This window comes from Monodon monoceros, unplaced genomic scaffold, assembly GCF_005190385.1.
Source record: "Monodon monoceros isolate NGI ecotype Baffin Bay Population unplaced genomic scaffold, NGI_Narwhal_1 Super_Scaffold_3, whole genome shotgun sequence".
In the NCBI taxonomy this organism is placed as follows: Eukaryota; Metazoa; Chordata; class Mammalia; order Artiodactyla; family Monodontidae; genus Monodon; species Monodon monoceros.
In genome coordinates, this window is record NW_021703780.1 from 2,063,268 (window position 1) to 2,089,174 (window position 25,907).

General features: G+C 50.0%; 1 protein-coding gene across 1 annotated transcript in view; it reads right to left on the reverse strand.

Annotated features, from left to right (window-relative positions):
• The window catches only part of GMDS (GDP-mannose 4,6-dehydratase), a 476,281-nt gene that overhangs the window by 54,623 nt on the left and 395,751 nt on the right, over positions 1–25,907 (reverse strand). Inside the window, exon 9 of the mRNA XM_029242638.1 lies at positions 12,330–12,426. Coding sequence (XP_029098471.1) covers positions 12,330–12,426 — 97 coding nt within the window. The remainder of the gene's footprint in view (positions 1–12,329; positions 12,427–25,907) is intronic.

A 25,907-nucleotide genomic window follows, 5' to 3' on the forward strand; every position in this document is an offset into this window, starting at 1 on the left:
TGCACGGAATCCACGGGTCGTGGTCCCACAGACCTTCAGCCACCAGAGAACTGAGCATCCACCACAAAGCATCCAAAACGTACGACGGCACAGACACGGCCCACGTTGACCCACAGCTTCTTGAAGATGGGTCGGAAGGCCACGGCTATCTGGGCACAGAACCTTGACTTTCAAACTTCCACTGTCAATTTAACTTTAATTGGTAAATGATCTTTTGAAGTTGCCGAGTTCAGTGTGTGGGTCCTACGAATCTCCTCCCTGGGGAGTGAGAGCTTTCCATGGTCTGTGGGGTAGGGAAAGCCGTCTCGCTTTTCCAAAGCGCCCACTGAATTTGCGGGGGGCTTAGCTACAGATGCGTGAGGGGACGGCTGCACATCATCAGTTTGTACAAAGTTCTAATCACTCAAAATGGGCGTTTAGAAAAGAAAACCCTATAAATACCGGAGCCGAGCGAAAACTTGGGAGCAGAGAGGAAAGGGCAGACTGGGCCGTTCAGTTTGACTTTCTCAGCATGAAGACTGGAAAGGATCGATGCTTCCCTAAAATTACATTAAAAAAATGATGTATTCGAGCATTTTTCCCCTGGGGAGAATCAGCTTCCATGTGCTTCTCCACGGGGCTGAAACCAAAAGCGGGCATGAAGGACACAGCCTCCGAGTGCAGACCAGGCACGCGGCTGCCCCGTCCCTGCAGGTCCAGAGCCCCCAGACCACTCGCAGCTGCTCTGAGATGAGCCCTCGCAGACAGTTAACTTCTGAGCAGCCTTCTGGAGACTACGGGGCACCCGGCCTGAGCCCTGCAGGCCAGGCGGCCCCCAGCCGCGCACGCCTGCCACTCTTGCCTGAGCACAGACCTCACTGTTACGTGGTCTCCGGCCACTTCTCTAAGGACACATGGACACTCGCACACCCACGACGGCGCTGACCTTTATCCCGAAAGGAGAGCATCGCTGGGAAGTAAGTGGAGAAAACCATTCGGCCACTGCTTGCACTGAACCCGCCCCACACACAGCCTGCACGTTTGGGGGTATTCTTCGCAATTTTCACAAACTCAGTCCACCTCGCTTATCTCTGTGCATTGGGTCTGTCTTCACCCGAGACTTTGGCCACCAACGCACCCTGGTCTCCACCCCTTAGGTGCCTTGGGGAAGCTGGAAAGTTCTTCAGCGGGACTCTGTGCAGCGTCCAGGGTGATAGGATGTGCCAGCCGGCAGGCGTCCATCACCCACAGCAGGTGCCCTGCAAACCTGCGCCTGTCCCTGCCCACCTGAGGTGCTGGTGGACACCTGACATGTGTCCTCTGATTCTCTCCGACACCCAGAAACGGACTCTAGGACCGAGACAGGCACCTCCAAGAGGGGAGAGGCTCGGGGCTCCCGGCGGACGCAGGCGGGTGAATCCAGAGTCCGGTCTGAGGAGCGTCCCTTGATAAAAATTGCAGCACTTTACACTAATACGGTATCTTTGATCGTGAGATCTCAAGCTGCTTCACACACGCTAGGTTCCCTTCCCAGTACTCTTGTGTAGTTTAGCACAGTCATCCTCATTCAGAAGACGGGGAAACGGACGCTGAGTCAGGGGAACGTGAAGATGAAGCCAAAGGCGCCCCTTTCGAACGCCGCCTTCTATCTTAACGCCTACGTACCTGACCCCAGGGTTCCCCCTCGCTGTTTCCTTTTGATGAATAAACTAAAACCACTGCCAGTGGTTTACATGAACAATACCTGCAAAAACCACACCCTGACCTACTGTCCACGTGATGGTCAGGGCACAAAATGTCACACAGACAGAAGATGCAGGAGAAATAATGATATCGTCGACTCACGTTTAAAATAAATACACACTTTTGAGCCTGGGATACAGACCAGAAAGCATAAGGGTAACAGAAATAAAGTCCGGCTGCCTGGAAAAATTATAAAGATGAGGAAGGAAGACAGAAAAGAGGTTGAATTACTTAAAAATATAGAGCAACGTCATGGAAAATGCAGACAAGGAAAGGAGAGTATTTCTAGTAGGCCGTGGATGGTTTGGTTTGGATTTCAGCAGAGGTTGGGGACAGAACAACCTAAACGTTACTTAGCCAGGGTCCGGGAGGGCAGGTGAGGAGCGGGGCACCTGAGTCAGGAAGACTGACGTCAACCTAAGCAGGTGTGCAAAGCTGTCCCTGCTGAAGAAAGCCGAAAGCCACGGCCGTGGGGTCTGCGTTTGCCCCAGAGCGATGAGGCTGTGAACACAGACTATGTAGGATCCAGACTCGGATGTGAGGCAGCTGGACGGGAAGAAATGTGACCTCGGTGGACGCCCTCACTGGACAGGCAAAGGCTTTGTTTCATGTTTAACCAGACAAACCCGATGTCAGGAGGGAAGTGCCGGCCTTTCGGTAAATATGTTAAAGAAACCAAGAGTTAGCCCCGTGGCCTTGGCCACCGCTGTCCTGATGGGACAAGCCGTCCTGGTTTCACTCCAGTGGGTGCTGAGCTGTCCTCACTCCCTCGGGGCCGGGGTGTGGTCGCCCAGCACCACGCAGTGACCGGGCCAGGTTCTCGCTGCCCACCCCAGGGCTGTTTGTTTCTGTCCCCACCCCTGGCTGCTCGGCCTCCCTGAGCAGCCGGGGGGAGAGATGATGCCAAGGGAGCAGCAGCCACCCCAACTGTAGGGCAGCTGGGAGGGGCTGGTGCACGGAAAGAGTATGTCATATTCACCAACCCGAGGACGGACCACATCCATGGGCATGCACGCCACATCTATGGGCCCCAGAACAGGCCCCACGTCCACGGGCATGCACGCCACGTCCACGGGCCTCAGAACAGGCCCCACATCCACGGGCATGCACGCCACGTCCACGGATGAGCCAGACTGTGAAAACGGCTCCTCTCTCACCTCAGCGGGTGGCACTCGGCACAAGGACCTCATAGGAAAATCACAACTGTTCTGACCCACATTCTCTTTTGTTTTTCCTATTGATCTGCTCCACAAGCCGTTAGAATTCTGATTTCTTCACACCGTCACTGTCAGTTAACATTTTTAGCAAGAGAGCCATCCTCAGTCAGGTCAGTCCTGCTCATCTGGGAAACGTAAGAGTAATAAAAACTGTATTTGGGATACCTGTGTTGGACAGCATATCCAAAGCCCACTTCAATACACTTGGCCGAAATTTTCACCAAAATAGGTGCGCAAAGAGGAAGACACTGCAAGCCTAAGCTTCCAAAGCTAAAACTAAATCGAATGTTTCTCTTCAACATCCTAACATGCCTTAGAGAAACCCCGACACATTCCCCCAAGTTCAACTGTGGCTTTAGAGGATCACAGTTGCCTCATCTCCTCTGCTGACCTATTTTCCAAAAATAATAGAAACAATCTGAATGTAAAAGGTACCGTGCCTTTCTAATATCACTCTGCATAGAATTAACTTCATTCTCAACAAAAATCCCGGAGAAATAGGGAGACACTTCATTATAAAGTTGAAGAATATGTAAAAAAAATGAATAGAAGCGTATTTAGACGGATCTTCCTGGAACGACTGCCAAGGACCCACGTTTATGAGATTAACAAAGCCCCGTCTTAGGAGACAAGGGTCCTCCCCCGTTCCCGACATTGCCCGTGAATCACAACAGCTGCGAACTGTTTAGTAGGAGTCAGTCTCCACCAAGAACCTTGTCTAACTAACTTAATGGAACTGCTTGGGGGACGCCTCAGAGTGTGGCCAGTCAGTGGTCAGAAGGCACCTGTCAAAGGACAGGTGGGTGATCTCAGAGGCAGAGGGACTCTGTAGGGCTTAAGGATGACTCCTGGTCGGTTGTGAGACTCACAACAGCAAGAGCAGGAAGGAAGGAAAAGAGGTCAAAATGCAGGAAGAAGAAGAGGGTGAGAAGAGAGGGGAGGAGGGCCGAGCGCTGCCCAGGCCGTGGAGGACGCACCGCGGGGGAGCCTGGGAGGGGCCCTGGCGCCAGCATCCCCATGGGGCCGGCGTCTCCCCGGGAGACCATGTGGTCCCTGCACCGCGTCTCCGCGGTGCCACTGCTTCACCCCCAACCCGGAACGCTCTCTGGGTCTCTTTTTAAGCCACAAATCTCCCCCAGATCCTACTGTTGTCGTGCCCTCGCCTGGTGCTGCCTCAGACGTATGTGTGGCTGGACCTTGTCTGCGGCGGCCCAGGCGCACGTTCACGGTGTTTTTCGAGGGCGTGTCTGAAGCTTTAAGCTGACAGTTAACTAGAATCTTCCAACTCTTCCTCCTCCTCAAGGTGATAATAATGTGTTTTCCACACAGCAAGAGACACTGGTCCAGCAACGGGTCAAAGTGATTAATTCAGTATTTTCTTCCAGTAGAGCCCTCTCCACAAGGAGCACAGCTCTGTCAACGCCGTGAAACTCAGTTCAGCTTCCAACCTCTGGAACCGTAAGATGACGCCTTTGTGCAGTTTTCAGCCGCTTTGTGATCGTTTGTTGCAGCAGCAATGGGAAACCAACATAGATTTTCGGCTGTAAAAGTGATGCCCAGCTGCCTCTGAGAAGCAAGCGCAGAGATGGGTTTTCGCGGGAAGATTTCCGCCGGGGAGGACGGTGAGGGGGCAGGGAAGTGCCGGAGGGCGGCTGGTCACCAGCCCGTCAGCGGTACCGAAGTTCCGGGGTCGCCCCGGAACGTGCTGGACCCCGGGGCCTGGGACAGCCTCTGGGAACAGACGTCCGCAGGACCTGAGGGGAAGCCCACCTCCTCACCTTCACCAGGACCATCCGCTCCACCGTGTAGGATCAAGCAGAGCCGGCCGCGCTAAGAGCAAACGACCTTTTCTGCCCGAAACTGTCGGGGCCAAAACCAAAGACATACTGAAAACCACGAAAACATCAGGACCTGAAGAGCTCGAAGGAGGCTGTCAGACGTCTTCTGATAACCAATGACGTCACAGGCCTGTACGATGCTGCTGACGGCGACAATTACAATGATGACAGTAATAAAAGCAGCTTATACTCAGACGAGCCTCCATCCTTACGAACCAAAACGCTTCGCATCCCGCCTTCCGGGGCACATCAGTTTGGAATTAGGTCTCTGCTTATCCCTGAAATGCAGTTTGCCTCAACTGAGGTAGGAATCACCTTCCAGTTCATGTCAACTCTCTGGCATCAGCCCTTGAAACCTCTGAGGAGCCTCGAAGGCAGGGGCTCACGATGGAAGGTGGGGAGCACTCTAGTCCGGCCCCGAGGCTCTTGGACACAAATGCTTAATATATGAATTCTTAACCAGTGTCCTCAGCCCGAGTTTCTGAGACTGACCTCCTGCACCCAAACCTGCCTGGCCGGGGACCAGTTCCTGCTCCAGACCCCCCGCCCCAAACGCCCCTCTCAGGGCCTCAACTCACCTCACGGACACGTAGCCCCAAACCCAACCGCCTTCCTCCACACCAGGCCACCAGCGCCCCGAGGCCCTGAGGCCCCTGCCCCGCGAAGGGAGTCCTGTCCCCGGGTCCCGCCACCTGTGCATCACCATCCGATCTGGCCCCTGACCCTGTGCTCTCCATCTCTGCAGCGTCCTGGCGCCCGTCGCTGTTCTTCTGGCCGCCACCACCTGGTCCAGTGAGCGCCCCACTGCTCCTGCCTCGGCCCAGCCTGCGGCTGCCGAGCCATCCCCTCACCTGGGGGAGACTCACTGCCGGCTGAGGGCCTTCCCTCCCCCACCTGCTACGAGGACTCACTTCCACAGTCGGGATTCAATAAACATTCCTTCTGAATTAAACCTCTAAGGCCTCAACCCTACAGGGATACTCTGTACGTGCTGATACACCTCCTGAGAAGCTGAAGGTAAATAAGAATTATATTTTAAATGTATGTGATGAATGCACTAAAGGATTCCTGTAACGAATCCTAAAAACTGCAGAATCTTTTAGTGCCTGGGCACTGGCCCGTTTCTTGCTTTAGGACTGCGTTACAAAATGCACGAACCAGATCTGGCTATGAAGTACAGCGCCTGCTCTGAACAGCGGCTGAGTGGAGCTGGCTGTTCACCAGCAGGCCAAGCACATCAGGTGTGATTGTGCAGGAGGCCAAGCAGAGCTGCCGAGTTAGGAAGCAAGACCATCAGCTGTGGGGAGCAGCTCGGAGGCTCCCGACCACGGCAGTCAAGTGAGCGCTCAACTGTGCCAGCAGGTGTGACGGTGAGTGAAGAGACCGGTCTGCCCTGAGCCAGGGGTGTGGAAGCGAAGCCAGAGGAGGCCTCGAGGGAAGAGAAAGGCCGGTGCAGACAGACAGAGACGGAGCTCTGGGGGACCCAGAAGAGCTAGAGTCCACACGTGAACGCTGTGCTAGGAAAAACAATCAGACTTGCTAAGGAATTACGAGCCTTGTCGGACGCATAGAGCAGAACAAGTGGAAGAAGGACACACAGATAGTGTTATCTGTGAAATCTCCATGAAAAGGTTTCTGAATCACAGTTATTTCAGGAGATAATTATGGCCGGATAGAACGGAAACAGCACTGCTGATTTAAGAAACAAACAAACAGCAAATAGGGATTCCTAAAATTCTGGGATACAGATGCCAGTGGCCAGAGATGAGTGAAGAGGGAGTGGCTGGTCGCATCTCCGGGAGGAATTCTTTCCTGTGAGTGACCAGAGCCCCTGCAGGTAGCAGCTGAGCTCGGGAACAGACTGCCCTTCCTAAAGAAAGTAGCTGCAGAGGCTACAACACATTTCCAAGATGTTGGAATTTATGTTGTAGATGTCAAGAGGTCATTACTATGATTACAAATGAGGGTAGTCATTACCTGCTCAGCTTTTTTGGAACAAAGGTACAGATTTTATAGGAATTCCCTATTGGTACAAGGAATGAAAGCATCTACATTAAGGCTGCCAGGGAGATTTTTGGATGCAAACAAAAAGAATTAAAAAAAAATTTTTTTTTTAATATAAGGGAAGGTATATAGTTATGTATATTCACCGAGGTATTTAAGTCTTTAATAGCATCATTCTAATCTGGATCTAATCATAAACCCTTCAAGGAAAAACAGGAGGAAGTCGGGGGCATTATGGTCGGGACACAATTGTTATTTCATTAGATGTAAAGGCTCTTGAGGGGACAGGAGCCCAGGGAAGAGCCCAGGCTTTAGGAGGAATGTCACCCACCCTGGGGGCTCTGCGCGGCGTCCTGTGAAGCACGGAGGTCACACTGTGGAACAGCTGAGACTCAACTGGAGAGACTGAAACTACAGTTCTCTCGGTTAAGTTCAAGGAAGGAAAAGGGCAGGAAAGGCCAGAGTGATTAAGGAGGGATAGAAAGATTAGTATGAGGAACCGAAGAGGGAGGCTTACGACACATGGACAGCGACGCAGAGATATAAACTACTTGTGAAATACAAGCAGTAAGAAGTTCAGAGAATAACTACAAAAGAGGAAGCATTGTGACAGCATTCCACGCCGTTGCGCTCGGGCAGTTATAAAAGCAGAGAACGCCGGGCCTGCAAGTTGACGCTTACAGAATGAGGAGCCTGGCCTCTCCTCTTCCAGGTCCCGGAGCAGAGAGAGCGGCTCGCCCTTCACTGCTGTGTCTGCCCCGTCTCCGCCTGGCCCCCACCATCCAGACGAGGAACAAAGGAAAGCAGGGGCGTAGGGGTGGGATTAGAGCACTGCAGGGATGTGGACGGGAGAGATGGGTGCTTCTGGCAGAGCCGGAGGAGGCAGGTCGCGGGCAAGGGAGGGTCCAGTTTCCTGCTAAGGGCAGGGACGTGTGCGAGGGGCTGAGAACAGCTACGGGGGAAGAAGGGACCGTTTCAAGACCCCCAGTGTCCAGGGATGGCGCTGGGCGAAGCTCTAACTGGTATTTATACAAGTCCTCTGCTGACAGATCAGATTCCTGAGGTCTGGAAAGTGTTACCCAGCATTATTCTAAACAGGGCTATGAGATAGAACAAGCAATTACGGGCCATTTAACTTAACATCATTTACAGAAAAATATTAGGAAAAGTTTGCAGAGGGGACAACTCAATGAGCATATGGTAATTTGATTAGAAACAGGCCACATGTTTTTACTGAAGGAAGGTGTTGCTTTAACTAGCTTGTTGGCCTTCTTTGAAGTTACTGCTTTCCCAGCTCTAGATTTTAACTCAGGAGTTTTTTCTAGTATCTATAAAGAATGCGAATAAACATTAAGTATCTAAGCAAAGAGAGCAAAAACCAATCACAGCTGAGGACATTAGAAATACAATGGCAAGAAAAGCGAATGTTAAAGACAAATAATACAGCAAGGAAAAACTCAGCTCCATCACCCAGTAGAGTTTAAATCAAGACATTTTTCGTGGAAAATAGGTGATTTCAACTTCGGTCTGTTAATGTGTTTCCCATGCCATTTCCTAAAATGCTCTGCAGAAAAAAGGCAACTTTTTTGTTTGTTTCACTGAAAAGACAAAAACCTTAGCTTTTTTTTTTTTTAAGTGAACTGAACATTTGGTGTCATTAACATTTGGCACATGAGGACGAACACTTCCTAATACAACCTTTGTGAATTTTCCAAGTTAAAAATTCTCAAACAAAAAGACGACATCTTCGTTATTATTTTAAATTAAGTAATAGGTCAATGTTAATTTTCTCCTATTTACATGACAATTCCATACCACTGAATAGCTACTGAATCTTCAGAAAGAGGGTCAGAAAGGATAAAAATCAAGATAAAACAAGAATTTAAAAAATCAGAGTACCTATTAGCGTTTGCTAGAAGCCCTGATTATACCGCGTTATTGACTTTTTAGCGGTTAATACGTACACTTCACCAGTGACGTCCTTCTCCTTTTCAAAAGGCACTCGACTCGAGTAACTGACCTATTCCTCTCTACACTCTCCACGAGGGCCGGATGGGTCTGTCTCGTCCATGCTGAATTCTTAGGGCCTAACACAGGGTTTGGTAAACATTTGTTGAACGAGTGAATAACTAACAATAACAGCATTAATACTGGTATTTTACCATGTGCCAGACACTGCTCTAATGGGCACTTTGTGTAAGTGACTCTCTTAATTCTCCAGCAATTCTTTGAAAGAAGTTTGACTATGAATCCCGTCTTTAAAGACAGCCAAACAGAGGCACTGAGAAGTAACACGCCTGAGTTCACACATCTGGTAACTCAGGCCGTCTGGCCTTAAGCCCAACCCCGCTTCATCCCCGCACACAAATGCACGATGCCACAGCTCTGCGTACATGTACAGGCAGAGGAAACACCAGAGTGGACAGAGGTACAGGACCCAAGTATTCGTGTTGCCATCACCAATGGTGGGATTCAGGGGCAATGGGAAATGTGAAGTCCAATTTCCAGGATGAAGCTTCCCACAGCAGTAAAACTCCTCAACATGCAAGGGAAGCCCAGAGGTGTCCAGAGCGGGAACCAGAAAACAGGACTCCGCTCAGCTCAACTGGACACCAGAGTCCTAAGCTCAGAACAAAACCTTTCAGGACTTTCCACTCTGGAGCAGAAGCAGGACCAAAGATTTTGTGGTGACAAAATCAACGAGGGAGAGGTTTTCAGCTGGGAGGTCTGCTCTGTACAGAATCCCTGGCGGCCTCTTTGGGGTCAGTGCTGGCCTGTACTGCGTAAACAGGCTGCCTTGCTTGGTCTGAGTCTCACTCAGAAAACAATGTAAATCTTTATCTCCCTTTAGTCTTGCTTTAGGGTACCGGTGTTCTATGGCCTGCTTCTTCCCCCCAACTTTCTTTACGGCATTTCTTTTCTTTCGATCATTCTGGCCCCACTGGACTCTAAGAAGATCTAGTTTATGCATGCGTCTCCGGGGTGTCCTAGGTGCTGAAGACACAGGATGAAAGCCAATCAGGAGAACAAGCTTTTCTAGAAAGCGAGGAAGGATGAGAGGGAGGCTGTGGTACCTGGAAGGTGGACTTGACCTCAGAAAAGGGAAGGACACAGCGGAACACGGAGAATTACACGTCTCCCCACATCGAGTGCCTCTCAGGCCTCACGCCAGCGACGCCCTGGGTGTGTTGTTTACGGCACAGACCCAAGTGCAAGCTCACAGGCGGGCTCCAGTTCTCACCCCCTTTCACCTGGAGGAACACTGTCACCCCCGAGGCAACTCCATGTACGGCTATCAAGCCGATCCAAGTTCTGGGAAAACTGCTGTTCTGAAGAATGAGGTGAAAAGTTTAGCCTCACCACACAAGAAGGCTTGCCCGACAGAGCCCTGTGCTGAGTGGAGTGGACAAAATTAGCGCAGCCTTCAAAATCCAAGACCAGAGGCAGTAAAGGGGATCCGGGTGGTGGGGAGAGCTAGATGGGTGAGAGGAGAGCCTAGGAAATAGGAGGGCACCTCACGTTCAAACGCCTTTTGTGCAAACAGAGTTGCAGAACAGGTACGACAGGGACACTGGCCAGAACAAAAGGACGGACGTGGAGCCTCGGCAGGAAAGAGGGTCCACAGGGACTTCTTGTGAGCCCAAGGGTCCTTATCAACCCCACACGGTGCCCAAGTAAGGTTGACAGACAAGCTGTTCTTAACGACATCCTAGCTTTGGAAACGAGAAGGGCCACGGTGAAGTTGTTACGGGGTTGAGGGTTGGCTCCGTCCGTTTTCCACTCTGAGATGACAGTTTTCATTCGCGAGCACGGAAAGAAAGCTGCCTGTTTATGTCCCAGAAAAACGAGAGCCCGTGGCCCATCTCTGGGCCCGGTGGGAGGCTCCACAGCCGGGTCTCCTTGCTGTGTCAGCAGGAGCGCGCTGGTGTCCCCTCCCTGGGACCAGCACATCCTCTGCTGGCCACACCCACCCCCATCAGCACCGGGCACCATTGTTCACTGTGTGTCAAAGACCGGCCCCGCCCGGGCCAGGACAATGCGACTCCACAGCCCCAGTCGCCAAGCACTGCTGATTTCCTTTCCTTTTTATTCACTCCTGTGTGTAAGAGTGCATGAAATGAAGTGTTTTCTTTTGTTTGAAACAAGACAGTTTGAAGGGTGATTACTGGTGACAGGTTCACTTTCGATCTTTCTTCACCGTGGCTTTCCTGATCTCGGAAGGTTGTACAACAGATAGGAATTTGGTTCAAACACAGGTAAAACAGGTTCCAGGATTCTACTTTCACGGTTAATATACATTTCGTTCGGGAACCACCAGGTTTGAACATTTCTCTCTGAAGCTGCTGCTTTCTATCACCTTTAGGTACCTTTAAAACACTGAGTTTTGTAACCACAGTGAACGTGGCCCACATTTAAGGGACAACACCAAGCTAGAAGTTCTTATCTAGGAAAGGAGCATGTTATGCTCAAACAACCTGTAGGTCATTTCTTAATACAGAAACTTCTTTTTATTTTTTTGTATTTTAAAATTTAGTATTTGATAAAGTATTATTACAGATTGGGAGGGTATGAAACATTAGTAATTAGTGGCTAGTCATGTTTTTAAAAATACTAAAGTAAACGTCAGGTGGAGAAAGAACCATCGATAAAATTGAAAGACAAATGGCAAATTACGGGGTGAGGGTTAGAGAAATGCTTATGTAAACAAGGGGGATTCTTTCACCCATAAAATTAATAGATAATGTGTGTTCAGTCATTCAATAAAAGTTTGAATATATTCAGGAACTTCTGTATTCAGAAATTTATGCGTTTATCCACCCATCCACCAATAATCATTAAGCACTGAGTTTTTCATCTAAGATAGTAAAAAAAAGTCCTTCTCCTCAAAGACTTTGGAGAAACTCTTTGGAGAAAAACACGTAAACAAATGAGTATAGTAAATTATAGTAGGTGTTATAATATAGTTATGTATAGCATATAATGTATCAACAGATACAAAGGAAAAAGTAATAAGTTCAGTGGTGGTAGTATATCGGCCAGAAAAGGATTCACAACCAGGACAGTACTTGAGCTGAGGCTTAAAAAGTGTGCAGGGCTTAACACCACTCAGGTTTGTGCGTGTGTAGGTGAGTGCACGTGTGTGCATGTGTGAGTGCGTGCGAGTGTGTGTGTACATGAGCGTGTGCACCGGGATCTCCAGACCCTGAGGGCCATGGGGGGCCTTGGAAGGCAGACGTCCTGCAGGTACCGGGGCTCAGCCATCCATCAGGCCACTACCTTGATGGGATCCACCTTTGATCTGAGCCTCCATTTCTGAAACCAGCTCTTTCCCTGGGTGTGTGTTACCCTGTTTTCCTTTACACGGCAGTGCATTTTGTGGCGAGAATAACACCCCAAATGCGATTCCCCGGGCTCTGGTTTGGGGAACGCGCACTGAGGGACAACAGGGAGCCCAGGGCAGAGCTGGGAAGCCTGGCTGCAGCCACCAGTTAATATTTTCCCAGCCGGTGGCCGGGTGTGGCCCTGCCGCCAGGGCCGAGACACTTACCACTTCAGTTGGTCGGTAGTACTTGAGATCCACGGTCACGTGAACTTTGCCGGTCTCTTTGCACCTGCCCACTTCATTTTCATTCTCTCCTTCCCACCTGGAAAGGAGAAAAAGAGTTGGTCAGCCCCAACCTGCTTGGGAGCATCAGGCCAGGCTGCCGGGCAGCGTGGCTTCTCCCTATAGGAGCCAGAAGCCCATTAACTCAGGAAACACACGCAGGTGCTTAACCGTGTTATGAGGGCAACAGCGGTTCTAAAGCCTTTCCAGATCTATGTCAAAAGGGCAGGCCTTTTCCTTCCTCTTTAAGGAAGATCATGGTATGTTCAGAAGTGAGACCCCAGAAATGAACAGATTAGCCACAACAAGGAACTGGGCAACTTTCAGGATTTCCAAGATTCTGTACCTCTTTAGACTATTCTTGATAAAGTCAATTATTATGAATTAATCTCTCCTGTCTCTCCCTTCCTTATTTTTTTTTATTTCTGTAATTTTAGGAGTATTTATTGTAAATTGAATGCATTCCACTTTAGAAAAAGTTTCATACCCTAATTAACCACTCATTGCATCCCCGTATTCCATACAAGTGCCCTTGCTGTACCCAGGCAGCAGCTGGCCCCACTGATAAAGCCCAGATGATGAAGCCTCCAAAAAGTGCATAATGAATCGGTTGATTTCCTGCTAAGCGACGGTCTTTCAGCATCTCTTCTTTCTCTGATTCAGCTACGATGCTATTTGGACAAGTGTTCTTCCTTAAGCATCCACAGTCGACAACAGTTCAGGGTCTCGATAGCAGCCCCCTCTTCTCATAAGCTGAGGGGCAAGTTCACAAGTTTCAAGACCAGCTTCTGGCCGGAGTTCCATTTTATGTTCTCACTTTTACAGAAATGAAGCCACTGGCTAAAGCTGACCTCTGGATTTCTACGAACTAATATCCAAAGAACAAAAAATACTATATTATTTGACTCGTTTCTACAAATGGAACTTTTCGGCAAAGAAAGGAAAGAAGTTACCAAGTAATGTCTGACTTCAGTGCTTATCCTCAGACCTAGTTTGCTTTATCAACTGGTGATGAATCCTGTGACAGGACAATTCTGTCACAGTGGAGATCAAAGGGCATTAAATTGGTTACTTGACTGTGTGAATTACAGGTGCCATTGAAGATGGACATTAAATGCTGATTGTGGCTGTATTTTGGACATAGATTGGGTATCAGAGACTTAAACTGGCCTCACAAGCTTTCTCTCTGATCAACCCCTCAAATGTTCTATCCTCAATTTACTTTTTGATAGCATAAGGATAATATTTCATCGTGGGAGGAAGAATCAGTTCATGAGTATGCTGGATTTGCCAATGTACTAAAGGCAAATATGAAAAACATTCCACGACACAGAGAGAATTATAGCTTAATATGTTGAACAATAAAAAAAAATGCACAACTGGCATTTTCCATGACTTTTATATTAATGACTCAAAAAAGGGTGTTTGGTAATTTACTTATTTGGTTTAATTTCTTTCCCTTGCCTAGACTTATTTGGCAGGATCAGAGCTAAGTTTCTGGAACATTCACCTGGATATGGTAGGTGGATGCTTTAGAGTATGCCGACTAAAACTGCTGTAAAATGGGAAAAGCTGAGGGGCCGGTGAGCCCTGTCATCTCTGATGGATGGAGACCAAACCTTGGCCAATAACCACAGTAAGGGAGAATATTTGGTAAAGTCATGATTTAAAAAAATTACCTAATTCTAAAGTTGTTTGTTTTAGTGGAACCTCTCTCGGGTGACGCTTTCATCAACAGTAAATGAAAGGATATTTGTTTCTCAGGAGTGCGTTTTAGTTTTATTTCTGTTCACATTTCACACTCACGAAGAGAAACAAGCTCCGCACACGCCTTCCTGACGGCATCTGCACGGAGCCAGAGGGTCCAGGAGCACGTTTTGCTGTTTCTTCCAGCTGCGGCTCGGCACGTAATCTGCGATGGTCAGGCTGACGTCGGGACACAGACACGCGTGACACCGCCCATCGTGGTGGTGAATCCGAACAGAGGCCACAAGCTGCAGGAATGGTGATTCAGACCCATGTATTTACAATGAATCCTTCTGAAACCACACACGTAGCCACATACATATTTAAGTCGACGAGGCCTCGGGAAAGGCGTCCCCTGACCGTGGTCACGTGTGGCCCAGGGAACTTGGCAAAGCTGGCCACGTCTCCAGACCAGGGGCTGTGAACTGTTTCTGCGAAGAGCATCACATAAGAGGCTCTGTCACGTGCTCTTCCTCATTCCCTTCCTCCTTCTTCTCTTCCTCATTATCTTCTTTCTTTAAAATTTTTAACTACCCTTTAAAACAGTAAAAACATCCTTAGAGGACAGTAAAAAACGAGCCTTGGCTGGGGTCTGGCCTGCAGACCGTAGTTGCCCCCCTGCGTCAGGGGATGAGTTACTGAGACATCCTCACCCTTGACCCCAGGAAAGCATCCGGTTCCGGTCCACACCAGCAGGCTGATGGCCGGCTCAGTGGGACCTTCCCCGACTGCTATGGACTCTCCTGGGCTGCCCTGCAGCCTTGGGCCAACACTGGCATTTGTAACAGCAGCTGAAGTGGGAAAAGACGGGGAAGAACCTGCACATTAGAAGTGAGTTGACACCATGCAGGCACCTGCAGGGCGGCTGCCCACATGCAGGCCTCTCTGCCTCTGCCTGGTGCTGCTAGGCAGCCTGCACGTGTGTCCACGGTCACGGCCGTCTCTCAGGGCATGGCGTTGCCCTACGATGAATATGGCTGTGCTGAACAGCCAACTGTCACCAAGGGAAGGACGCAGAGCAGAAGAAAGGTGGCAGAAACCACTTTCTAACTTGCACTAGGTCTGCAAGAGGGCAATAAGCAAAAGTTTCGGCCAAGGACCAGAAAGCATTGTTACAACAACACACAGAACACTTGTGTTAACCAGTAAACGCTAAGAGCTAACTTGTCCTAACAGGTAATGTTATGACTCAAAGCAGAGCTGCAATATTCATGAAATGACAGTGGCCTGACAGGGGGTAGGGGATTCAGCTAATTAGCAGGAGTTGCTAGCCACTAATTTAGATCAACAGCTCACTGAGCAGGGATCCTGTATAATCCAAATTTGAAAATAAAACTGTTGGCTCCTAATAAGCATTAAATAGCAATAGAAAGCACTGAAGAATCTAGCACAGTAAGTCAAGATGAGGTGCTATTAAACTCTCCCCAACAAGGAATCCCTCTAGGGAGCAAAGCAAAGCCAAGCGGGCAGCCGAAGTCAAGTCGGGGACATCACAGAAGCGCGCAGGGATTATTTTAAGGACCAAGACTTGACTAGGGTGCACACGTGGAGACGGGAGGTCACCAGCAGCCACGATTTACTGGTGAAGGGCATGGGGCGCCCTGGGAGTGTCAGCAGGTCCTGGGCGAGGACGGTGTTTGCACACACTTCTGTTCCTTCCCCGGAACCCCTGCAAAAACAAACACGCTGACAAGGGGTGAACAACAGGAGAGACGAGAAGACCCAAGTTCTGGGAGCTGGAGAGGAGACGGACGAGTGTTAAAGGACTGGGCAGAGGCCCCAAAAAACAGACCCGCAAGCTGGCAGCGGGGAAGCTGAGCATGGGCCCACTTGGCCCCGGGAAAGCCCAGATACTCCAGACAGGGGGTTGATTAAACTCCCCCAGAAGCAGCCCAATGTCCAATCCCCTCCCAGGGTTGGCATCACTGGGCAATGGCCTCACCCTCCGTCCTGAAGAAGGTGGCAGGATTGAAGGCCATTGGGCCCTGTGAGCGTGCGGCCACCACACGGAGAAGAGGAAAGGTAAGTGGATTGTACGCAGAACGCCCAGCATCCTTTGCCCTGAGGGGGTGCTGGGGTCAGGCTGGTCCCCTTCCAGGGAGGGGGCTGGGAACTCTCCTCTGGGCTCAGATTCTCCAACTAAACGGCCTCCAGAGCCCCCAGAGCCCCCAGGCTCTATGTCCTCAAAAACCCCAATCAGCTTTTTAGGCCCCCACTTGTAAACATGAGCAGAAAACCGAGGATTACCAGACACACGTGAGGAAAACCACACATACGAAGACAGAAATCACAGCAGACAAACTGAAAACCAGCAACTTGGAGGAAACAGAAGAAACAGGGAAGATCATTAAAAACAGAACACAACAACAAAAAACTCACACACATCACTGCTAATATCTTCAGAGAGACAAGGAAAGATATCAAAGAAACAAAAATAAGATACTACATAAAAAAGGACAATTTGAAAAAAAAGATCTAGAAATTGAAAAAATTCAGAAATTAAGAATTCAAGAGAAGATTTTGAAGACAGAAATGAGGAAACCTCCCAAAAAGTAGGGCAAAAAGATGTAGATATGAAAAAGGAAGATAAGAAAATCAGAAGATGGCCTCAAGAGGTCAGTATAATAGGATTTCCAGAAAGAGAGTAAAGAAAATAATTATCTTAACATATATAAAGAAAATTGATCAGAGCAGATGAACACGCATTTCCAGACTGAAAGCGTCCCACAGAGCACGCAGATACCACCTCACGGAGTTTCAGAACACGGGGACGAGGAGGAGGTCCCCGGGAGCTCAAGGGGATGGGAGCGGCCCAGAGTGGCCCCTGGGCTGCCGCGGCAACACTCAAAGTAAAGGCAATGGAGCAACGCCTTCAAGGTTCTGAAGGAAAGTTATTTCCAACCAAGAAATGTACATTGGCCACCTTGTTAATTGAGGGCAGGATAGAGATGTTTTCAGATAAGCTTGGTCAAAAACTATTTGCTTCCCATGCACCATTCTCAGGAAACTAATTAAGGTTTGGCTTCACCAAACCACAGAATTTTAAAAAGATGTCAGAAAATAGGGGATGGCTCTACCATCCAGCGGTCCAGGTGGGATCAGGTCGGAAGGATCTAGAGGGGGGCCGCAGGGGACGTGCCCGAGGGTAAGCCTCCGGCCTGAGCACCTTCAGGGCAGACTGAGGGGAAGTGAGTGACAAACACATGGAGAATGAAGCAAACGGAGAAAGACAATTGTTAGGTCTATGGTAAGCAAGGGACATCTGCTCAGAAAGGAAGAAGGAAGTGTTGTTTCCCGGAGTGAACGCGTTGGTCAGTCCTGACGACGTAACACGGGAGGACAGCTCTGAGGTGGGGGGGAGACACGGGGTCACAAGGGACACAGCTCTCCTTTGGAACAAGAGGTGCCAGGAGAGAAGCCTCAAGGGGGAAGGTCGAGGACCAGCAATCAAAGCACGTTGTTTAGTCACATGGATGCAAATGCCAAAGTGATGAGCTGAATGACACAGTGAACAGGACTTCCACAGAGAGACGCCAGAAAACCACGGGAGCAGAGCAGACCTTGAGGTGACCCAAGACGAGGTACCAGCGCAGAAGAGCACGCGTCTCTCGCGTCGCTGAAGGGCCACAGGATGGCCAAAGAGTGGGCGGACCAGCTGGGAAAATGGGGGTGCAGGGCGGGAGGTCGCTGGGGGCGGGACACCACCTGCACATGCTCAGACGTCACATGATGTGCCGGAGTAACTGGAAACGGACAAACAGCAACGAAGGAGAAAACCACCGTGAACGTGAGCTTCACGAACAGCGGGCCGACCAGCGAGGCCCCGGGGAGGCCGTGCGACCGGCCAGGTGCCCACCGCCCCGGCCCCCTGGACGCGGAGCTGCGGACGCTTGCGGGGCCTCGGAAGAGCGGCTCCGATGGAGTGAAGGGCGGGGATGGAAGGGGGGCAGCCGACCGGGCACCTTCTGGAGGGAGGGGGGCCCTTCTTCAAGACTGGAGGACCTGGGGCCGGCAAGATGCTGACAGTGGAGCTGATGGCGGCGGAGGGAGGGACGACAGGTTTCTGGAGAAGGCTGGCGGCTGAGGCCCAGACCCGGGCGGGGGGCACCTGCCCAGGGGCAGGAGGAGGGGGCGCTCCAGGGCCGCTGGTTTAATCACCAAACCTGCTCTCGCTCCTGAAGGGCAGCACCGGGGAGGGGGGGCGTGGGCGCGAGGGGGGGGTGCGGGCTCTGGGCGGGGGTTGGGTGCGCGCAGGGAGGGGGCCGTGGGCCGCGGGCGCGGGCGCTGACCCTGTGCGGGTTTGAAACGCAGACTGCAGGTCTCCAGGCGCTCGGTGTCCCACTTCACTTCCTTTAATAAGGATCATCGTTACTAAACAAGCGGCTCCAGCTGTTAGGCTGAATGAATGAATAACCAATTACAACAAAAGGTGAAATTTAAATCCCTGTTCCCGGGCTTCCAGAAGCAACTGTTCCCGTGACTCGCTGGAGGGCAGGCTTCCACACCAGGACCCCCTCCTCGCGCAGAGCCGTCGGGGGGCTGAGCGGGTGGCAGAAGGCCACATGGGAAGGGCTTCACCCCACGCGGTCGAAGAGAGCAGACTGCGTCCTCTGACAAGGACACTGCATCCTATGGGGCCCCTCCCAAACGTGGCTTCAGTAAGAGTTGTCGATTGGTCAACATTTCCTCTGCTTCCTTCTTTTTCACCAGTATCACTGGAAACTACTAAATAGAGAAGTTCTCCTTTCAAACTGTCCTCTCTCACGCTTTATCTGTAGGAAATCCGACGGGTGTGATTAACTCAGTGGACACAGCCTTGTGGCGTCGAGCCTAATGAGGCCTAATGAGACTGGCTCAAGAGATCAAATGAAAGACCAGAGAGCACGGTCCTCAGCTGTGCAGTGACAGTGGCTTCTAAATCAGCCTCCGCGTTCCTGCGCGGCCTTCACGCGGCTCTTATCTGCCTATTTGTATTTATTTTAACTCAGCTGGGGTGTCCTATCCGCCCCCAAGGAATGTGGGTGGAGTTTCTCCTGCTTTACAGCGTGAAGCAAACTGTACGGTGGCCTGACCGGGGGCCCGCGGTGGGGAGGTGGCGATTTCGGGACCAGAGCCCCACTCTGTCTGAGCCCCATCACAGTTCAGGGCTGTCTGACCCCTGCACCTCCCGCAAATCCCCAGCTAGCGCCTAGAAGTGCCAGGCGCTGAGCTGAGCCGCGTGCTGAGGACGGGGGCCTCTGTCCTTAAAGGGCTCGAGGCCTGGCGGCCACGCAGGATTCAGCAGAAGGCAGCAGAAGGCAGACAGGGGCTGTCAGAGGACCAGGTGGCACCTGGCAGGGTGGTGGCCTCAGGGAGGCCTCTAAGCTGAGACCCGACGGGTGTGCGGGCGGTAGGTGTGCGTGTCTCTAGCTGCACCCGAGGTGGCCAGGCTGTTCCAGCCCAGCTTTCGGCCTGCCCACTGTCCACAGCCAGGTTACTAATGCTCCTCTGCGCCTGTTCTCATGCCTTTCCACCCACTTGGAAGGCTCTCCCTCCCCTGAACTCCCAGCCACAGCTCCCGCTTGGGGCAAAGGCCCACTTAACTCCACCTTCCTGCCGACATCACCCCAAACCTCCATCACAGGGCTGTTCTTTCAGAGCTGATGTGATAAATTTGCACAGTACCATCATCTACTTGTATACATTTGTACATAATGAGTTCTTATTATCACCTAATTAGAACCTACACTTCTCAAGGGCAAGGAAGTGTCTTGGTTCTCTTAGATGATTTTGGCTCTGGGAAAAAAAAGAAGAAAATGTGCAGAGAGCACGTTTATGGAGCGTCTGCTCTGTCTTCAGTACAACGGCCCCCGTTCCATTAGGTAACTTACAATGCAGCAGTTATTCTGAGGATCTAATGGATCCTTAGTTAAAGAACTTAACTGACCTGCTACCCAGTGAATTGCATCAACCGTACATGAAATGGAACAAGGGTTGCCCCAGCCTCCAAGACACAAATAGCATCAGGGCTCACATCAGACCTACACACACTGCTACACAAAAACCTGTCGCTTGAATTAAAGTTCACATCCCTTTAGGCTGTTATACTTTGGGTTTTTTTTTAATGGATTAAAACCCCAAGTATCTTAGAAGTTCATCAATATAACATGATAGTAGGGGGACTTCCCTGGTGGCACAGTGGTTAAGAACCCACCTGCCAATGCAGGGGACACGGGTTCGAGCCTTGTTCCGGGAAGATCCCACATGCCACGGAGCAACTAAGCCCATGAGCCATGACTAATGAGCCTGCACTCTAGAGCCCACGAGCCACAACTACTGAGCCTGCAAGCCACAACTACTGAGCCCACAAGCCACAGTACTGAAGCCCGTGTGCCTAGAGCCCGCGCTCCACAACAAGAGAAGCCACCGCAATGAGAGGCCCGTGTACTGCAACGAAGAGCAACCCCCGCTGGCCACAACTAGGGAAAGCCCGCGCACAGCAACAAAGACCCAACACAGCCAAAAGTAAATAACTAAATACACAAACAAACAAATAAATTTATTTTTAAGAAATGATAGTAGAGTTTAGACTTCCCAGTGGTGGGAGAGATTCTGTCTCAGCGGTGAGTGGAAGCTGGTAGGGAGAGTCCAGTCTCTACGCAGACATTTCTGAAGGCCTGGGTCTGGTCAGAGCATCTCCACCAAGTTCTCACGGTGCTGACACCCAGCTTCTCAACAGAACTGATTCTCCCAGCTCCACGGAAGATGCAAGTGATGACATTTCTACCCCTCCGTGTCAGAGGTTCCACTCAACTTGCTTAGACAGTATGGGCATCAGACAAGCAGTAAGCAAGCTGTCAGGTGGGGCTGCAGCTCCGGGGGCTCAGAGGGGGTGAGTCTGAAGAGACGCGGCCGAGGATGGCGCACCTAAACACGCGTAAACGCACAGAACCTTCCCGGAGGAAAACACGCAGAGCCACGGGGACTTCCCTTCTCCCAACTCCCGCCCAGCCCAGGCGGAGCTGCAAAGTACGTCCTGGGGAAACTCTGTTCGTCAAAAACGACTGACCAGAAGGATGTGCTTTTGTCCAAAAGCAACTGGACACAGTCAAGGCTCAGCACGTTCTCCAGGATGGCCTCACAGCAGACATGCCAGCCACGGGACACGGGCTCACACCCGGGGCCTCGACACCCAGCCACGGGACACAGGCTCATGACCTCATGACCAGGGAATAGACACCCAACCACGGGACACGGGCTCACACCCAGACCCCCCTCCCCATCTCCTTACAGTCCCCTCCGGGCATCCTCCAGGCCCAAGGGCCAGAAATCCCACCCACCAGGAAACAATCCCCAATTAGGGGAAGAATGTGCACAAACACAAAATGCTTGTTATCTCAGCCAGGAGGCGTTTAGAAATGAGTTTCTTTTTCAACATATAATAATGTTTGCCCTTGTTGTTTTGACTGAAAATGTAGATACGATACCACAAACTATGATAAATATTTCCATTGGCTAAACATCTCCCCAGCAGCAGACGGTGGTTCTCACATGGTTGCAGGCTATTTCTACAACTCTCTTCTCAAAATTTAACAAGATTAATGACAGAAAATTAGTCAAGACAAGTATTGGCCTGTTTGGTTTATGCATCACTTCATCTATAGGAGAAAAGCTCTTCCTTTTCACATTACTTAGCGATAAGTTGATGGGAAAGTGAAAAGCAAAGCCTAACACTGACAACAACCCTGACAACACAAACTCCTCCAAAACACACATGCACACACAGATACACACACACACGTACACATAGATACACACACACAGTACACACAGATACACATACATACACACATGTACACACAGATACACACAGATACACATAGATACACACATGCATACACACAGATACACACACATAGATACATACACACATACACATATAGATACACATACACACATATACACACACGTACACATAGATACACACACACATAGATACACACACACAGACACACACACCGGGATGTTCTGGGAAGAAAACATTTGTTGTCACAAGGGTGCCTTCTCAATGTAAACAACCAAATGGGAACTTTATTGCCAAACGTGACCTTAAATGTTATCAGGACTGCATGCGGCACTGACCTGCTCCCCTGAGTATCTTCTACTGACCCAAAGTCACATGAAGGTGCTGTTTTCCAACAAACTGAAAGCAAAAAATCACTCAGTGGTGTCAAAAACTTCAAGAGCAGACATTGTGCCAACTCTAAACGTGTAGATGGCAGCCCATTTTCCAAGTCTTTTCAGTGAAAATTTCAACAGACATTTTCAAAAACAGTAGAAGAAATGGAAAGTGACAGTAGATTGAAAACAGCTAAAGTGAGACTCTTCCAGATGCTGACTGGTGTGCCATATGGCAGTAAAGCCATGATAGGAGGTTCCAGAGACAATCCAGGAGCTCAGAGAAAATACCTACAGCCTTCCTCTGAGCTCACAAAGCAGGGCAGGCAGGAGCTCCCAGAGGGCAGAGGCCTCCCATCCTACCCGACAGCGCTGCGGTTGCCAGCCCTGTGCACGTGCAGGCCCTCCCCAGGCCTCTCTGGCTCCCTGGGGTAGGAAGACAGTGGTGCCCCTTCAACTGTCACCACCCTGGGAGCATGGGCCCTGCTACCCCGACATGGGGGACTTAGGGCGACCAGGGCCCTTCCAGGGAGGACTCAGCACACAGGCTGGCTATGGATACCCACTGGGTCTCAGTGATCAGGACCGAGGACCCCAGACTGCAGACCCCCAAGGACGGCGGGGGGGAACTTGCTTCCAGTGACAGAGCGGAGGCCCGAACTGCACGGAGGGAAAATTATCCTGGAAGGATCCTCCCATCTCACTTTTTCATAACAACCTGGGCTCTCGAACACTCAAAAGCCAGGCCTTGGCTTCTCCTGTCTCTGTGTCCTGGTCGGGCTTCCTTCCACGGGCTCGCAGGCCTCAGCCCAGCTCGGTAAGTTGTTTGCTTCTGACACACAACCGTCATGTCACGAAGAAAGGATACACGCGAACAAGATGGAAAATGAGGTATGAAGCTTAGACCCGGACCGCCCCCCATCAGCAGGTGGCCGTCGAGGGTACGGGGGCCGTGCGTCATGGTGCCTCCAGTGCTGGGGTGAAGCTGAAGGGGGCACGGCCACGGCACCCTTCTGGGCTCGCACTAAACGATCATTCGAGCTACGTGAACATGCTTTTGTCGGCCTAGCCCACTTCTCACCTTTCTTCTAGAAGTAACATCCCAAGTGGGTGGAGGACCCGCCCACCCCCCCACCCACCCCGGCTCAAATCGCGGAATTCTGTGGGGTCGCCGAGCACAGAGGTCTCTTCCCCCGATGACAGGACCAGACCCAGGAGAAGCCTGGCCACACTGTGGCCTCAGTGCCTGGTCTGCAGGTGGTCACGGGCCCAGCAGAACCGGCCAGGGTCCTTCGTGTCCCCCAGGCTACGCCAAGGTCGGTTGTCGTCCCTTAAAGACAAAAGAACTCTGACTACCAGAAATGCTCATTCACTTCTCTCCCCTTCCTAATACAGACACTCTGATTATGTTTACACGGCTTCATTTCATTAGCATGGATACCTCACACATCAAAAAAAATAAGAATTTATATATATCATCCCTCACAACTTTTGGAGCTTAAGAGAATAACAAAATGTCATGCTTTATTCCTTAAGAAAACACAAACAAAACGTGTACTTATTTTCAGAAAATAAGATGAGAAATTGCCTCTACTATAGAGTGAAGGGTACTCATTCCCCTTCCCCTGTAGTCTTCATTCTAATAAAAATGTTGGGGGATTATTTAAAAGCAACATGAATTCTATATACAAAGATATTTATCTATATAAAAAAGATACTAAAAAAGAACTCAATCCCGACACAAGGAATCCACAATACACTTGTAAATCCACAAAAGAATGTGAATAATTTTCTTGAAACATGAAATATCTTCTTTAAAAATGAAATAAGGGGCATAGAGGTATTCTAGATGGCTAAATTGCCTTGCAAAGATTATTTTATGTCCTCCTGGTTTTTGTTTTTACTTAATGTGCCAACTCCCAGCATTGCATTTAAAATGAAAATGCCTCCGTGTTTGCCTTCCTATTCTTTATCTTCTCTAATGAATATAATTAGTCTCCTTCACAATGTTTTTATGCAAAACAAATTTATAAGTCAGGTAGTTAAGTAAAGGAAGAAAATGCAGGTAAATGAAACATGACATAGAAGGTGATTCTAATTGAAATTTTGCTCCTCGCGTTGCAATTTGGAAGCAAAATCACCTAAAGGCTACTACAAACAAGGACATTGGTCTTGGGTTTACGGACTTCCACCTTCTCTTGGGACTTAAGCATCAAATGTTTTAAAATGCCACGTGTTACAGGAAAGCATGCGAAATGTTTCCCAAGCAATGAGCTCTTGGACCTTCTCCAATCTCCAGCGCTAGTTCTGACAGACTACTATTATAATTTTTTTTTTTTTTTTTTTTTGCTATTATAACTTTTGAAGTAAACGAATTACTGTATAAATTAAGTTGTTGGAAGAACTTGACTCCTGCAGAACTGGTGGGACTGAGTCGCCATCGATTCTGGGATGACCCACACACTCCTGAGGCTCAGAAGGGACTGACGTCATTGAAGCCTGGGCTCTCACCTCATATTAGAGACCGGGGCTCCAGACACCCTAGCTGTGCACCTTGGAGATCCCCATCATCTCCTGGTCGATCTCTTTCAGACCGCAGGGAATAAGAACGGGAGGTACTCCTCCAGCTTTTCAGACCTCTACATCTCCCCGAGAGCATTCCCAGAGTCACTGATGGCAGGAGTGGGGCGTCCAGAGAACTCTTTTTATCTCAGTTTATCAGATGATAAATTAGGTCCAATTTCTATTAAATTCAACTAGCATTTAAGCAATTCCTGGAGGCGTGAGGGCAGAAGGAAAGAGGAGGGAAGGAACTAAATCAGCCGCAGGTGCTCACTGGATGACAGTTCTCATGGGAAAATCTGGAAATTTTAGGTTTTTTCATTTTCCAGCAATCTGCCCCTACTCCCTTCCTGCATGACACACACACACACACACGCACACACACACACACACAAATCCTAAAATCAAACTCTCAACTTCTAAAATTTCGTTTTCCATTATTGATTCATGTAAATGTTGATTCATTTAGCAAATGTCTGCCACTGTGCTGGGCAGAACGCAAGGTTCAGAAAGGACCCAAAGCAGATTCTGCCTTAAGGAGAGAACTGTCCAGTCCACCACGGAAGGCAAAGTCACAGGTGACTACGATCAAGGTCCAAAGGGGGAAGGGCTTGGGCGTGTGACTGTCAGGCTCATTTGGAACTTGAGGTCCTGTGACTGTCCCAGGCTTTGCTACTCAGAGTGCGGTCCAGGCACCAGCAGCCCCTGCATCACTGGGTATCCTGTTAGAAATTCGGAGCCTCAGGCCCCGCCCAGAACTACTGATTCCAAATCTGCATTTTAACAAGACCCCCAAGTGATTCCCAGCACCTTAGCGTTTGAGAACTTCTGCTCAGCAGGAGACAGACGCAGCCAAAAGGTGTCGTAATTCTGACAAAACTGCGGATTACTTCCCAGGGAGGAGGAGAGGTCTCTATGCAACCAGAGCAGGGCACCTAGGCCGTTCCTCCCTCAACTGCCTCTCTGCTAAGCGTCTCCCTTACATTCCTTCTGGGCACATAAGCACGAGATGCTGGTGTGACTTTACGTTTTTGGATCCCCAAACATATATCACCA